This window comes from Neopsephotus bourkii, unplaced genomic scaffold (assembly GCF_033783945.1).
Source record: "Neopsephotus bourkii isolate Nb327-2 ecotype Australia unplaced genomic scaffold, CSIRO-AGI_Nbou_v1 NB_1373, whole genome shotgun sequence".
In the NCBI taxonomy this organism is placed as follows: domain Eukaryota; kingdom Metazoa; phylum Chordata; class Aves; order Psittaciformes; family Psittacidae; genus Neopsephotus; species Neopsephotus bourkii.
Window position 1 is genome coordinate 3308305 of NW_026901852.1, and position 17282 is coordinate 3325586.

A 17282-nucleotide genomic window follows, 5' to 3' on the forward strand; every position below is an offset into this window, starting at 1 on the left:
GTAAAGGTTAAAACCACAATAGTGGGGAAGAAATTAGAGCACCATTGGTACATTATTAAAAATTGACAGCAACAGCTGACTAAATTAAATTCAAAAAGTCCTTTAAAATGGGAAATAATGTTGATTATGGCAGACTTGGGAGTGGGGTGGGAATACCAATATCAGGAAGACATTCACATTTTTAAGAGAACATTATTTTTCAAGATGGAAACCATCCAGTTAGAAACAAGCATGAGAAGATATGTTTCTATATATAGGATCACTTAAAATCTATCTGAAAATCTAACAATTTATGCCTTCCCCCATAATCAAGTTGAAAGTGTTGCATTAGACACTGTTAGAACTGGTACTTGTTTATTGCCTTGCTATAATTCTGTCTCTTATTTTGAAGCTCAGAAGTGCTACAATGGCAAGTCCTGGTATAAAAGCATAGAGTATTAGGAAATCAAGTGTGAACTGGCACAGTGCACCAGGAAAGTTTTTTTCAATGAACTGAGTGCCCTCGGAGAAGACACACACAGGATTAGGTGTAGTGGAACTGTTGGCTCCACCTGTTAAAAGAACAAAGTAATATGTTTAGCAGGCAAATCGGTAAAATTAAAACTCAGACTTCAGTATCTAGCTCATACATTTAATATACCTATCCCTAATGCTATTTTAATAATGAGCTCTACCCACAGCAGTATTTCTCATCATTTTGGAATAAGAACAGGCAAGCCACATGTTTCTGCAGTTTATCTATGCTATATTTTTTTGAAGGGAAAAATAAAGGGTCATTAGGAGCCTTCTGGTTTGTTCGTAACCAAAGATCTATGGTTTTTCAGACGTTGTCTGGAGAGACCTCAAAAAGTGAGTTGCCCAATGGGATAGACTTACAGTGCTCTTGTAATAAAGAGGGATGGGATGGATTAATGGAGAAGAAACATATAGCCTTGGAGAGGAGCACATACACCTGGCTGCAAAGCCCAAAATAGCTTGGGCTGGTCCAAAGGTATAAGGTTTAACCTTACTTATGGGTGTTAGCTACTGACCCTGCCAACCTGATCGATTCTGTCATTTTGCCAGTTGTCTTGCTCACAAGCAGAAAAGTATAGCCTGACAGATCTAAGCTTAATATGTATAGTGGTAACATTGGAACCAAAGCATCACTAATATTAAGATAAAACATCTGGTCAGGTGTTACCTGTAAGTGCTCCCTGCAATGATGTTTAATCTTATATTGTGCAATTCTATTGACCTTCTATTTGTCTAACACTACTCTGATAAGCTCCTAACAGGCTGCAAAGTTCACCCTCCAAAATGCCCCTAAAGCCAGGGTAAAAGAACCGAGACGAGAAAAGTGAAGAACTGAATGAGAAATAGTTGGGAAAAAAAAGAATCAAGCTTTTGTCTTGCTTGCTGATATGACATTATAGTCTTTACTAATTAATAAGCTTTTTTTAACACCTCAGAAGTTATCTTTATTTTATCAAGATACTTGTATGTAGAAGGAAAATAAGCATCAACATCAACATTAAATAATTTACAGTGGAATAAAAGGCTGATTTGTTTTTCATGAACACTTACCACATGTGAAGTTTAAGCCATAAAATTCATTGACTATGAGAATTTCACTGCTGTATTTTTGAAAGGTAAGATAACTGAGTATCTTAAAAATTGTTGGCATATCTTCAATGGTCCTTGAAGAAACAGAGAATTTAACTGTCTTTTGCTATATTCCAAGAGCCAGTTCTACCCCAAATTAAAACAAACTAACTCTCATCCTTTTTTTTGTAGCCTGTTACAGACACAGTTCTTGGCTGTACCTGGAGGGTTTTGAAACAAAGTCCATTTTAGTACTAAATGAGGGGACAGCCATGAAGGCTGTCTCTGACTGTGGTACAGTGTCATAACGTTCATCCATAACTTTATGGACAGTCACAAATAATCCTGTGAAGTATTTTGCTATTCAAATTGCAGTGACAGAACTGAAAACAAGACAACACAATATAAACCTTAGTTGCAAAAGTGTTGCTTCCGAAGTAAAAAAACTACGCCCCCCCCACTCCGTCTTCAAAAACTATAGCAGACTGAATATCAATTCATGGGAATAATAACAAAAAATCAAAAATGAAGCAAAAATAATAAAAAAACAGTATGGAAATTTTGAAATAACATTATTCAACAAGACTGGGCAATTTCTGCACCTAAAATAGAATCATTACAGACTGGCTTGGGTTGGAAGAGACCTTAAAGCTCATCTAGTTCCAACCCCCTGCCATAGGCAGGGACACCTCCTAGACCAGGTTGCTCCAACCCCAGCCCACCCTGGCCTTGAACACTGCCAGGGATGGGGCAGCTACAGCTTCTCTGGGCAACCTGTGCCAGAACCTCACCACCCTCAAACACTGCAAGGCATAATTAAACAGATGAACAGAAAAACCCAGCAACCCAAGTCTCAGTGCTATTTTTAACATCCTTCGTTGCCTATGAAGATTAATCAAAGAGATTTATATTAAATATTAATTAGCAATGTCTCTACTGTAAAATAAGTTTAGAAACCACTCTAATACTTTTATAAAGTTATCATTTAGGGCATTAGACTATGGTAGCGGGAGTAACTTGTCACTTGTCATAATAACTTGTCTTGTCACTGTAAAGGTGCATCTTCCTAAAATTAGGTAGGGACCAATTAATTAGCTATTAACCTAGTTTTATCTCTTAAGCGAGTATTAGCTGAGATATGCTTTGAAGAGGCAAAGCAGCATCAACTTTGAGAAGACTCATACACTTTTCCTTAGGACAACTTGACGGCGTCAATTGTTAGGTTTACTTATTTTTCATTGGAAAGATCACAAGTGAGCAATTTCCAATTCATAATGTCAGCATAAAAAAGAAAACATCATCTGAGCCAATAGGTACTAATACCTCAGTTTTAGCTTCAATTGATTTGCAAAAAGTGAAAAAATATTAACATTTCTTTATAATGTTGTATATTTATATATGTTTATATAACATATATGTTATATACATATATACGTATATGTACATATGCATATATATGTCATATAGATGTTATATAAACGTATATGTATATATAACATAGACATATGTTGTAATGAAAAATAGAAACAACTTACTAATATTTAAAGTTATTAAGTGTCTAGTTTGTGTGTGTAGTACAAAGTCTGAGGTGATAAAGTAGTTCTGCCCCTGAAGGAAAACAGCTGCTCTGTCTTTCCATTGCTACTTGTGCATTATTGTGCTTCTGCAACATAGCCTGTTCATGACACTCCTCTACAGGTAGATTATTTTAACATTACACCATAATGAATTAAAACCTTTTCCTACCTTAGTAGTCCTGTTCCCATTGTCACACCTGCTGAATTAAGTAGCACCACTCCACTTTGGACTATGTTTGGGTTTTGGACCACACCAAGTACAGCAAGTGTTAGTAGTTCACCAATTATATGACACGCTAAGACAACAGCAAAGAAAACTCCAAATCTGGCAGCGTCAGGATGCAACCCAGCAATCCTGTACAAAAATGAGCAAAAGAACATTTAAAAGCAGTGTTTGGGTACTAAAGTTGGAAAACAGCTTTTATTTCTGTTTGTATTTGGGTTTTTTAATTTAGTTTTTCTGCAATTACAGCTCATTAAGTGAACAGTTTGTGCCTTAACCCTTAGTATGTTGTCTGGAGCCTTAACATAAAGGACATCCTGTTAATACCATGACAGATATATTAGGTTTTCTCCATCTAGACTAAAGAGAGTGACATAAATACATACTTTGAAGCAGAAATACATGTAGTTTCAGGATAACCACCATGACTTATACAATCCCTTAAACTAACATACTCCTCCTTCTAAAGTCTACACAGTTATTTGTGTAAGTCACATATTTAAAGAATGTCTTTATGCAGATAATTAACAGATGGAATTTTGCTCTTCTGATACTGTGCATACAAATGTAAAACTAGATATACTCAATCAAATGCAAGGCTAATTGAACTCACCACCCATGTAATTCACCCAAATGCAATTTCCTCCATACTCCTAAGCTTCTTAATACAACACGCTATTATGAGCTTTTCCTTAGCTAATTGAAGAAAAAAAGTCCCCCCAGTCTGTACTAAAGATTAAAAAGTTAAGAAAGGCCAACAATTGATTGGCAAAGTTAATTCAGCCTTATCATGCATATTACAGATGACAAAACCTTTTATTACATGGTGACATGTTACTCTTTTTCAAAATACCTCACCCCAAAATTGCCTCACACTGGGTACAAACTGCTTTGCTTAACTAACAAGCAGCTATTTAACATTTTATTTTCTTTTTTCTTGCTCAGTGCAAGGCCCTATATTTCTACTTTTTTTTTATCTACCATATTTGAGCATAATAGAAATATTAATTTTCTCACAGGCTTTCCTGTAGCATTTTTCGTAACACCAGAATAACCTCTCTTATAAGCAGGTGGCTGAGCACTGACTCTTCAAGTATTGAACATTGAACAAACTAACAGGTATTTAACAAACAACCTTTAATCACAGATCAGTGCAGAAGAAACAACTTTGCAAAGTCCTGGCATGAAAGTACCACCTCCTCTGAAGTGCTCTAATACTTTCACAGCTATCTAAATACAAACTAGTAAATCTGGAGTAGAAATAAAAAGAGAAGAAAGCCTAAAAGAGAAAAAAGCCAAATGAAACTAAACCAAAAAACCTGACAGAATATTACAGCAATAGAACAGTAGGATGATGAAACTCTTAGAACATTTCCCAGAGGAATCTTTAGCTGGGAAAATCTGCCAAAGAGTACACTTAATTGAGTGCAAAACTGGCTGTATTTGTTCTTGGCCAGATCTGCCTTGTGCTTGATCAGGTAAGAGTTTGGACCCTAGCTGTCTAACCCTACAAATACAAACGCTGAGAGAGCAGCTTGTAAGAACACATATGAGACTCCATCCAGGAAAGTGTAGTCCTGCACAGATACAATCTTCAAAATTTCATATAGAAACTTTACGTCCTATGAAGTCTACGGGCACTGTGAAATCACTCTGACACATCACTGATGGCTTCCACAACCACAAGGTAGCAAAGGCTAAGAGAATGGTTTGTGTTGGAAGGGACCTTGAAGATCATATAGCTCCAACCCTCCTGCCATGGTCAAGGACACCTTCCACTAAAGCAAGTTGCTCCAAGCCCTGTCCAACCTGGCCTTGAACACAGAGAGGGATAGGGCAGCCACAACTTCTCTGGGCAATCTGTGCCAGCGCCTCACCACCTACACAGTGAAGAAATATCTGTAAATATTATTCATTAACCAGAACCACACTCTTTATTGTTGTGTTTGAAGCTGCCAGAGCACAAGGGCAAAGTCTCTACCCTCACACATTTCCAGTTTGAGGAGTGAGTGTGACAATCAGTGGCTTGTGATGTTTAGGAGCTCCACAAACCTTACACTTTGAAGCTGAAAACGTGCTTTCCAAATGGCTGCCTTCTCAGCAAACAGCTCTCCAGTGGGCAGACAGAAGGGTTCTGGTGAGTGGAGGGCATCCCCTCTATGCACTTAGAGGGACGAGGACTAGCTTTTTGCTTGTCTGTGAAAAAGGACTTCTCAGGGACCACTTGCCTGAAGCAGGCAGTACTAACTGCTTTCAGGAATAAAATCCCAGGTAACTAAGGGGACAAAGAGAAAGATGGCCTTTCTTGAACAAAGCTGCTACTTTTAAAATCAGCACCAAACTACAAAAAAAAAACAACCCACACAAAGAAGTCCTCATGTCTGGAGGAGCAGAAATCGCCCTCTCAGAGTTTTTGCCATCTAGGAGCTGACAGTTACTGAGATCCCTAATGGAAAGAATTAGACAAACACTGAGAACTTCACCACTTTACCTACTACAGGCCTGGAGGAAGAAGAAAAAGGTTACCTTTTTTCCTGAGTTTTTCTAGATGAGAAAACATCTGTTGCGAGATTCCCATGGCAGACTAACTCCCTATGCAGAAGTTCTTACTCTGTAGCCCAAGTGATTTGATGCAGTTTTACTTTATCCATTTCCAAACTGCCCACATACATCTTACTGAAGAGTAAGAGCACTAACATGCACAGATACAGCAGAATAGCTCCTGCATTTCATCTCTTTTACAAGGGTCTACCCACTTATAATTTATCAAAGCTAACTGGAGAACACGTATCCAACAAACCAAGCCTACTGTTCCTTTGTACACATTTTGCTATAGACTGACACCTGATTGCAACTTTACTGCCAACTGTCACGTGAAAACAAACATTAACTTTAGTGCACTACACTCCTTTCGTAATTGGGAAAACAAACAAACAAAAGAAAACAGAAAAAGATTGAAAGACAGAAATTCCTTAGTGCTTTTCTATTAGCTTATATATACAGCCATAGAGTCTATTAAGTTTTGCTTAAGGAAGTAGAAGGCAAGAAATCAATGGCACAGAATGAAGAAGAGCAGACGTGTACGATAGACAAGGCAACATTCAGATGAAATACTTCATGACCCCATTCAGAAGTACTACTTCACACCGATGCAAGCAAATGAATATACTGGGGCGGGGGGGAAATAAAGTTTTACAATCAAACCCTTTCTCTCACTGTCAGAAATCTACTTCAGTGCCTCTCTCTGGAGAGTGGAAGGGTCTAGATCTCATCATTTCCATATGCTATGGCTAAACCCCAAACCTCTCAGGAAATATACAGCTTTGTTACTTCTCCCTCCCTCCCCCTTATTTCCTACTTTTCAAAAATGTCATGTAAAATGACACTTTCTGCTTTTGATATGACACAAGAATGATAAATGTCCCAGCCCCATTAAAACCTCCCAAGTTACCTAGAGAACTAGTAACTTACTCAGAAAGTGTTTTAACACTGCCTGAAACTGTCATCTTTCCTTAAGCTTGCTTTGTAATCATTCTAAGAGACAAAAGTAGGAAGCCATGCCAGGAGGCCTGTTGCTGATGTAGGAATCTAAACTGGTAACAAAAAGAAAATAACAATCCAGTGGATGGCCCAAGTGCTTACCAGTAAATAAAGATGCAGAAAATTGCCACACTGATGACACTGAAGGGCAAGAAATGTACTATATAAGCTAAAAGCATTTGCCACTTCTTGTACAAGCCATCTTTACTTTCCTGGTCACTGATAGCACGTAAAGGTGGGACTGCAATAAACACAGAAGAAATAAATTAAATCACCATTGAATAAAGAGATCAAGATTTGTTGCTATCAAAAAAGACCTGGAGCACAGAGGCAACTGTAAGAATCTATCAGAAACATTCAGTCTAAACCAGTCTGATGTTTCCCCCCACTATAAATGCAACAAACGCTCCCCACAGATTGCAAAAGCTGGTAAGTTTAATGAAAGAGTCCTATCTAGGCAGCATGCAGGAGAGGCTTCTCTTTTTGCAGATGTAACTTAAAGGCCTGAAAAAACTGCCATCACTGGATCATTTCTTGAGGTGTTCTGATCTCAAGGTGATGACAGGGGTACAAGTCACCTACATGAGCATAACAGTGTTTAGCACTGTAAATAGAAGCTACTGTTGGTCTTAGTATGGCAGAGAGCTATAAGAGAAACACATTCCAAGACAAATTTCATCATTACTTATTACTGTTAAATCTAATTATGTTTACTGCTGTCAAAGCAGGTTTATAATTTTATCTTTTCCATGTCTTTTGTTTTGCTCTCATTTAAGATGTTAACCCCAGACTTAGACTTTGTCCTGCCTTTATCACACTACACGCAGGCAAGTTAAGGGCTCTTCCACAGTTCAGCATAAAGCCTCCATACACAGGCCAGCTGTAAAAAGGAGATGCAGAAATTGAGGTGTATTCCATCATTAAGTTCAGTAAACCTGGAGCCCCTATGATTACTTGTCTTATCTTTTTCTGTGGTGTGAAGCTTCCTGCTGCTTTGCCTTTGAATTTCATGCCTCTGTATCAGCTCTGACATTACCCAAAACTGTTAAGATCCTTTGAATTATTATCTGCAAAAAATACTTTCTCCTGTTTATAAAGTAGTGGCAGTAATACTTGCTGCTGCACATAATACAGAAGTGAAACTCACAAAGGACAGCACTGTTGAGCATCCCTGTGTAGGGGGGGGCACTCACACACTGGTAGACCAGCCCCACACGGTCCTGCACAGCTCCTTTTTCCAGATCATTCCTTAGTCTAAAAAGGAAAAATACTACAAACAAGCCAAATAGCAGATTCTGGAGGAGACGCATGATGACGCCCATCTTATCTCTGGAGAAGTTTCTTGTTATCCTCCTGATAATGAAACAAAACAATAACAACACCAAAAGACTGGTGAGAAAGAAAAAAAGATTTTTCTTTTTTAAAAAAGAAGGAAAAAGAAATAGTCTTACCGTACAAGAACCCACAATTGGCGAAAGGCATTGGGTGAGTCTTTGTTTTTGAATGGAATTGGTGTCAGCTCTTTCATACTCTTTGTTCTTTCAATGGTTGCCAGTACGTTGCTAAAGATCTCTGAGTTTTTGTAGGCTGATACAATTACCTGAACCCTACTGTAGGTTTCAAGTTCACGTTCCTTGCTTCGGGTGTCCACAGATGTCAGATCCACTGTAAATTTGCGAAGTGCTTAGAATCATAGAATCAAGGTTGGAAAAGACCTTTAAAATCATCCAGTCTAACTGTCACCCTAGGACCACCAAGTCCACCACTAAACCATGTCACTGAGTGCCTCATGTACATGGGTGATCCAACCATGTCCCTGGGCACCCTTTTCCAATGGTTGACCACCCTATCAGTGAAAAAAATTTCCTAATATCCAATCTAAACTTCCCCTGGCACAGCTTGAGGCTATCACTTCTATCACTTGTTACTTGGGAGGAGAGACCAGCTGCCTCCTGGCTCCATCCTCCTTTCAGGTAGTTGTTGCGCTTGCATACACATCACTTTCCATTCATATCTCTTTCCCAAACTTGCAGCTAACTTTTCCTTGTCTCTTTCCTCAAATCTGCAAAGAAGGAAAGGTCCATGGAAGTATTCAAGGTTTCTTTTACTCCTCCTTTCCATTAGAAGCAACATGAATGAGTAATTGTGCAGCCACGAGAAATCTCTGTGTTTTGTGGCCTCTGTAGGACCCTGAAGCTCAAGTCCTTTACCTGGAAATGCAAGGACCAAATGGTGTGGTCAGACTTCTAGCATTCTCCTTGCACAGCATAGGGCCATGCCACTGGTGAAGCACTACTGCTGCCAAGAGCAAGAGAGAGCACCAGCTGAGGATGAACACCGATGAAGATGAAGAGTTGACTTCCCGGTCATGTATTTCTCACTTTTTCAGGAAAATGCTCAGACATGGTTCCCTGATTTCGCCTTGTCTTCTACCTACTCCTCTACAACCCCATAAAAATGGAGCTTTAATTTTCAGTCAGAGATCACGCTGCACAGACATTCCTCTTCCCTGTTTGAGCTGTTACTGCATTGTTGCACTTGGGTTTCACCCACCTCCTTCTCAGACATACTTCTGTTTTAATGTGAAGTTAAAGGGTGTTCAGCAGGCCAAATTCCTCTAGCAGGCTCAGCCCAAGCTGAAGAAAGTATTGCTTACTGCCATGGAACTTATGAAAAGGTAAATACTTCACATAGTTAATGTTCCCTTCTAATAAATCCACCTATACCTATTCCTGACGCCAGCAATTCTTTTATTAGCAGACGGGAACCTTGTGTGGGCTATTTGTATAAGTCACACAGATTCAGCTATAGTGCTGAAATGCATTAGAAATTTCCCTTTTCCCTAACAGCAACGAATTATATAGGGTTTCAAAAACTAGACTGTTGTTCTCAGGAATTCTTTTTCTTCCTGCAGATTTTTACATTACTCTTCTACATTTGATAAGGCATCTTTGTCAGTTATTTATTCCTCAGTTTTACAGTGTTATGCTCAACTTCAAAATATGTCTTGAACAAGAGAAAAGGAGGCCATGCCCAAGATTCTTAATTTGCCCTCAAAATCTGAATTAGACTTATGAATACTTCCCTGGTGTTCTGAAAGCTGGAATTCAGCATAATCGTCTTTAATGATAAAAAGAATCCAAAATTATGTCCTCTCTTTTGTAAATATGAACATATGAAATGCAGACACTTTTTAAAACTTGGCCAGTGGGACTTGCTGAAAGTCATGCAGGAAATAAATGGCAACCATGTCTGTTTTAATAAAACGGTAACACCAACTAGTCACTAGACCAAATAGCTAATGCCTACATGCAGCTGTACTTTTTTAATAAACACATGTAACTTCTCAATAATATAAGCTTTACTCAATATGTAGGCTCTATTTTCCTCTGCAGCTGGTGCAAAATGGTATCAGGATCTGTCCCTTCATTCACATCATTAAATCACACGAAAAATATAAACTACCAATTTTCCAAAGACTAAACATTCTGATGATTCTTTGCTCTAAACTGTATTTTTTCCTTGTCACATTCAAAGGTTGACACTTAAAGAATGCAGTAGTCTCTTTACCAAGCCTTTTTAAAAGTGGGTCTAAATCTCAACTTATCTATGCTTTTCAAGACTATTCAAATTCATGAAAGCAAAATTATCCTCACTGTCACACTAGTATTTTCAGCCTCATCCCATTCCAGCTTTATGCCAACAACCATCCTCTCTTCTCCCTGAGTTTTGGATGCCATCTAGACAATAGGAAAACACTGCCTCCTCTGAATACAGCTTTTTGAATTGGTCAGATTCCTTAGTTAATGCCTAGCTAATATCCTCAAAACTCAGCTTACATACTAGATTCAAAAAGAAAGATATATACATGTATGTATGTATGCACACATATATGCACGTGCACATACACATTCTCTTCAAACATATATTTGCAGGGATCAGTCATCCCATATTTATTCTACATCCTTCTCTCCAGGAAATGACTGTTTCCAGCTGCTTGGCATCTCTGAGTATGTAAGAGCATAAGACTTTCCACATTTTTGGGATCAATTTGATTTTCCAACATCCAGTAGACAGCCATAAGGAGAAGCCATCAGGAATCTGCAGGTTACATAAAGCTGAGATTCCTTTCTTATTAGTAGCTTATTCCTTTCTCCTGTGTTTCAGACCTACTGCAAACTTGTTCTGGTTTATGGAGTCAGTGGAAGTTACATGGGCCCAACCCCCTCTCTGAGCTGAAAATAATTACAGTGTTGGAGAAGAATTCAAATTCAACACATTTCTATCGATATAAATATAATTTAATATGGTGAAGAAAACAACCTGTTTGTTTAAAGGGAACCTTTTTTTACCAAAACAACTTAGGCAAACTTACCATAGAAGTCAAAAGGATTTGATTGCTCAGGACAAGAATAGCCACAGTCACTAAAAAAAGTGATCATTTCCATAGGGTTCCCACAGAAAACCATTTCTCCAAAGCTCATGATGGTTATTTTGTCAAATAACTGCAGGAGGGCATATGAATATATTAGTAATAGGCATTGAGGAGAAGTGCATTAATTGTGAAGTACAGCTACTGTCTTGGTAATAAAAATGCTTTGACAGGAAAAATAATTTTGACACATTCAAACCTCCTTACTATATTTCTCTCAAAGGAAGTTTACCCTTCCTTTCACTCCTCTTGGCGGTTATGCAAGATGACACATCTTAAAGCTCTTTAAACTAGTAGTTCTCAAAACTGTCAGGGATGGCAACATACAGAGGTAATCCACAAATGGAAATGGGAGCTCTGGTCTTCTGGCTTCACTTCTAATGCACCTTCACTTATTGACTGACCTCTTTCAGTGCTTAATAGCCCCAGACTGTAAAATCCCCAAATTGTTGGAAGATTATCCTTAAGTACTTGTGGACTTTAACAGCACTACTCTCTGGGTGAATATTTGCCAGGGCAGAGTTCCCAACAGCTATGGTCAATCCATATTCCCAAGGCACCAGGACTGCTTTCAGTCCAGAAAAGCACTCTCACTCCTTTCTGGCTTCTTGACCACTTATGCTCAATTCAGTCACAGGGAAGAGGTGCCTTGCATTCAACGTGGTGGGTGGTGGATGTGTCAGAAGAGCAAAGTGCAAAACAGTAATGGGAAGGGAGAGGAGGTGCTTTCCTCATCACAAGCCCTGAAAGGCAGACCTGCCCCATCATACGACCAAGGTGTACCTACATCACCTGACACAAAGAGGAAAAAGATAATTATTTTTCCCCAAGTCATGGCTTTATCTGTCTCAAGTTGCAAGTGTTACTGAAATGTGAATATGTAAAGGTAAATAAAGTTCTAGTTTTTACAGTGCACACCCAACTGGAGGATTTGCATGGCTTCTCCCAGTTTTTTGGGCAGCTGTGTAACACAAAGCTTAGGCAGTCAGTGTGCATACTATTTTCACAGGGCAATACGTTACCCAAAGTGCCCTGTGACAAGCAGTAGGCCAGAGCTATAAAGTTCAAGACAAGCCTGTGTTTATATGGGGGACAGGAAGAGAGACTTTCGAGGCAACTATATTGTATAATATTATATAATTACTATAATTATAAATATTATTATAAATATTGTACTTTTATCCTGAAAAGAACCTAGGTACTAAAAAAAAAAAAGGCAAATAGTAAATAGATGTCACTTACTCTGAAGAGTTCCGAGCGAGGCTGGTGAATTGTAATAATCACTATCCTGCCCCTATGCGCAAGTTCCGAGAGAAGGGAGACAATCTGCTTTGCTGTTAAGCAGTCCAGCCCTGTTGTTGGTTCATCGAGCAGCATAACCTCTGTGAAATGAGAAGGAATAGCATTAAAACTCAGGTAAAGGGGGAGCAAATATTATAGCTTCTGCCTTTGAAGCTGATTTGGCAAATAATATAGAAATTACTTTACATGTGAAGTTCCACATGTAAAGCAGAGTAAGTATAGATATTGCCATGATGTGATCTCTAGGTTTTAGTTAGCTTCAGCAGTTCAGTTTCAATGACGAGTAATAAGGACATAAAGAAACTACTGCAGGATCAGAGCATAATGATTTTTCTCTAAGTTCAAATGAAATCTGAAAATTACCGAACTAGGTTTGATGTGTACATCTGCTTCTAAGAACAATAATGACAATTTCAGCATGTATACAAATGTAAATATAACTGATATAATTGCCCAGAATCTATAATCTGAATTAAATCTTTATATACACACAGAATTTGTTATGAACAAACTAAGAGTTCTTAAAATACAGCATATGCAATTCCGTAGATGGGGGGGGGGGGAGAGGGATAGCACTGCATTTTCTTTGTGCTTTTATTGCACAAGGAAAGGGAAAAGTTACACTCAAATCCATTATCTTTACATAGATGAGACATGACACAGAAGAAGACAGTTCAACCTTGATCAGGATAAGGGGGGAGAAATGCTTTCTCCCTAAGTTTATTTACAGAGAATTACTGTAGTGTTTAAGATAGGGTTTAGTGAGCTTCCTGAGCAATACCTAGTCCCAGTGAACCCTCTAAGAGTTTCCAGGAGCAGTGATAAACCTCACTTTGCTACTTATGCTCCTTCCTGCCTGGTATGCAGTCCTGGCACACCTGCAGCAATATGAGGACTCCAGAATCCAATAAATGCATGTTATACATTCACTCCCTAAGATTTTGGCACACTTAAGAAACCATTTCAAAACTGAGAAAATTTACTGTCCTGTTTCCCATGGCTAATTCTAGTTACTTTGATTTTAATTCATCATCTTTTTTTTTGATCTGGCACTCAAACATGCATGGTTTAATGACAGCTACCCTACTAAAAGGCTCAGCACTTGCTTATTTATAGCTCTAATGAACTCAAAACCTAGAAAATAATGGGCCACAACCAACATTTCATACACAGGAATGGTGAGCCCAGAAAGACTTGAAATGGATAAATGCAAATCTAAATCTATGTTTAGTCCCTAAGATTATGAGATTGTCTGCTTTCCAAGAACAACTAATAGATTAATGGCAAACTTCAGTTCCTGCTCATCCTTATCTGTCACTACTAGACTAGCTTTTGCTGAATTACAGAATATAAGTGCCTTTTATATTAAAGTGGTTTATGGAGACCATATGGAGTAGAAGCACAAGGTGACAGTGCTTTGTTTTGCTTTGAAAATCTATGCATGGTACTTACTGGGATCTTGTAATAGCTGGGCTCCAATTGAAACAAGCCGCCTCTCACCCCCCGAAATTCCTACAAAATTACGGCTTCCAATTATTTTGTCAGCAATGTGGCTGAGACTCACCTCAGCCATAACTGCATCTACCTGAAAAATAATTATAATTTAGAAAGACTAAACACAGTCCAGCTCAGATACCTGTGTGCAAAATCAAGAAATGAAAGAAAAAGACATAATTTTAAGCTATGGCTTTCTCAATATGCTGTTTGCATCCACTCTATTTGGAAGATATCTGGCTCATTATTTTTAATATGTTATTTCAATTCCTTTTTATTTTATTTTCATGTATACTGAAATGAGTACAGTTTTAGCTTCAGCTGACATTAAGAGATTAAAAGGTGGGACTAGAAGTTAAGGTATGAAGAATAATGTGCTGGTCTGGCCTCAAAAATAAGGGAGGAGAAAGCACATCAGTTCTGGGGAAGTACAAAATACTAAGTGGAAGATAGGTGAAATGAGAAGACAGGAAGCAAGAGCCTTTGGTCAGGAATATCGGATCTTTATTCTCAACAGAAGCCAAAAAGAACCCTTTAATAGATCTGGAACACACCTATTTTATCAGGAAAGTAGCTTGCATGTGGCTTATTAGACCAGCTTTTCGGAGCTGTTCTGGTTAGTGGAAGAGAGCCAACAAAAGCCAGAGTAGTGTGAAAGTCACCTCTGCTGCTCATGAAACTTGCCAGAACACATAGCCCTAAACACCCCAGAGAATTGTGTTTCTCAGCTGGGGAAGGGGAACAGACCTTGGTGCCAACAGCAGCATTTGTAACAGTAACTGCCTCAGCTCTGGGAAAAATAGTTTTGTCCCAACACAATGGTGATTCCCCAGGACATCAGCACAAGCCCCTTGCAGAGTAGGGAGCACCAGAGAGCTTGTGTCTTACTCCTCAGTAGGAGGATTTCTCCTCATCTGCAGAATGAGGATTACAAAACCTTGTAAACGTAAAACACAGCCATGGATGGAAAAGTGCTGCAGGTGAAAGCATTACATGACATCATGTCTGCTTTTCTGGTGGAAGATGATAAAATACAGACCTTCTTTCTGATTAAGTCATCGGAGCATTTCTGAAGGGTTAGTAAAGCAGTGTAGGTTAGAGTCTCTCGTATGGTGAGGAAGCTTAACAAAGTGTCATTCTGAAAAAAAAGGGTGAAGAGGAAGAAGCAGTTAATCCTGTAGTAATTAAGATCTTGCCCCTACTTGCACAACCTTCATTCATTCATGCATTTTGTTAACTGCTTTGTAAATTGACTGGTAAAAATCACAGTCAGATTACATTACTCCATTGCATTAGCAACTTTACTTGTTTAAAATTAAAGGAAGCCCAGCACACAAATAAAATGCAGAAATCAACCTGTGGCACATAAGACAAGCAATCTTTAAACTGTTCCTTCTTCAGCTGACACCCATTCAAGTACACATCACCAAAACAATTGTCTTTATGTCCCAGTCTTCCCGATATTGCATCCAGAAGTGTTGTTTTTCCAGATCCTTTAAAACAAAAGGAATGACTCATGTGGTGAAATGAATTATATGATTTCAAGAGCAGTAGCCTCAACTGGATGGAGACGTATGAAAAGAAGAAAGTACTTTTTTTCCTCAATAATATTAAAATAATAAGTTCTGAGAATGCAGCTACTTAAAAGGAATTAAATGGGAAACATAGAATGTGTGTAAATTGGCATTTAATTCATACAAATTCACACTTCTTAGTTAAACATTTGGGTTTAGAAGTAACATTAGCTCTTAGTGAAGTTATAATTGTTAGTTAGATGACAGAAGATTGAACTCTGAAAACCAAGGACCTCAGAGATTAAAACCAGCTGCAATATCATTATTTAAAACACAGACCTCAGTCACACTCATACGACTGTGGAAGCCACCAGTGTTAGTTTCGATCTTATTTCTTTTAAAGTACTGGAAAAACTTACCTGAATTTCCTAAAATCCCCATCATCTGGCCACTCTCTACGTGAAATGAAACATCCTTCAGTATTTGCCGGGTCCATTTTTTGCGATATAAAGAAACATTCCACCATGGGCCAACGTGTTCTCTTGGAAGACAAACATATAAAAAAATTAAATCGAGGAAATTTAAAAAATTTACATACAGTGAGCGAATGCCTTATAGCTACTTGCATGTGGGATGGGAGCCTGAAGGTGTTTTAAAATATTGGGAGTATTTCCCCCAATAAAGGTATTTCCCCCAATAAAGGTATTTCCCCCTTTCCCCCCTCACTCCCCTAGGCTTTAACATTTTAACTTCAGCATTATCTGGAAGATAAAATGAAGTCTGAGCAGATTTTTCAAACTGACAGCTGGGATGCTTTCAGACTACAACAAAAGGGGAAACTTTAACTGAGGCTTTACTTGTTGACGATGCTTGCCAGCTATTAATCCACCTGTTTTCTTATGGCTTCACATTATCCATCGGGCAACCCTAAGAAAGGCAGTGGGAAGGGGCACAACCTTTGGAAATCTCCTGTAAAGCATCTCCTTCAGAGACATGTGAAGAAGAACCGGTGAATCCTCTGGAGAACAGACTAGCTATGCTTCCCTCAATCCAGGCACTCAAACCTGTGGTGGGCAGCCCAGCAGCATGAGGAGGGCAGCCTGGCAGTGTCTGGGCTGAAGCTACTGGGCTGAAGCTAAACCCATGGCCCACCAGTCCGGCCCACCAGTCCCAGCCCCTCTCCCCTCAGTCCCTGTGGTCAGAGCAGCACCTGGCAGGCAGGGGCTCACCATGCAGCCCTCCCCAGCCCTACCTGATAGTGTAGGAGATGCCCTGCACACTGATGCTGTTGGAGGGCTGCACCACGGCCTTCACCCTGCCTGTCTGCCCATTGCTGTCGCTCCTCTCCAGGGTGGGAGACATTCTGCCCGACATCGACATCTTCCAGTGCTGGGGCCCCGTAGGCTCCCTTCCTCACGCTGCTGGCCAGGTGCCTGATGCTGCCACCACCATGCCTCCCACAGAACCAGGCAGGGGCAGTTCACTGCTGTCCCCAGGTCAGAGCAGGTCGCTGGCCCTGGTGCTTGCCACCTGGGAAAGTGCCTAAAAGAAAATAAACGGGCTTTAAGTTCTTCCTTTTTCCTGAAAACAACTGATAGGCTGTTAGCTGAGGCTGC

The 17282-nt window shown here is 39.3% G+C and overlaps 1 protein-coding gene across 2 annotated transcripts; it reads right to left on the reverse strand.

The window, feature by feature from the left end:
- Window positions 1-23: 23 nt before the first annotated feature.
- ABCG5 (ATP binding cassette subfamily G member 5) lies at window positions 24-17046 on the reverse strand. 2 transcript variants are annotated; one of them, XM_061367176.1, is made up of 13 exons: window positions 16919-17046; window positions 16086-16207; window positions 15509-15645; window positions 15192-15290; window positions 14111-14243; window positions 12599-12738; window positions 11300-11429; window positions 8376-8589; window positions 8072-8277; window positions 7027-7165; window positions 3331-3516; window positions 1567-1679; window positions 24-551 (listed from the first exon to the last, which is right to left on the reverse strand). In XM_061367176.1, exons 1-13 carry the CDS (start codon window positions 17044-17046, stop codon window positions 355-357), a joined length of 1944 nt encoding a protein of 647 aa, XP_061223160.1. In that variant the 3' UTR covers window positions 24-354. The 2 variants fall into 2 exon arrangements, with proteins under 2 accessions (XP_061223160.1, XP_061223161.1); XM_061367177.1 differs by lacking the exon at window positions 15192-15290.
- Window positions 17047-17282: the final 236 nt, after the last annotated feature.

Excerpts from the sequence above, each read along its gene's own strand:
- ABCG5 (XM_061367176.1), bottom strand. The coding sequence starts at position 17,046 with ATGTCGATGTCGGGCAGAATGTCTCCCACCCTGGAGAGGAGCGACAGC. Across the intron at positions 14,244-15,191 it reads ATGACTTAATCAGAAAGAAG|GTAGATGCAGTTATGGCTGA; the intron begins GTCTGTATTTTA and ends ATTATTTTTCAG. Across the intron at positions 7,166-8,071 it reads GCTCAACAGTGCTGTCCTTT|TCCCACCTTTACGTGCTATC; the intron begins GTGAGTTTCACT and ends TGTTTATTGCAG.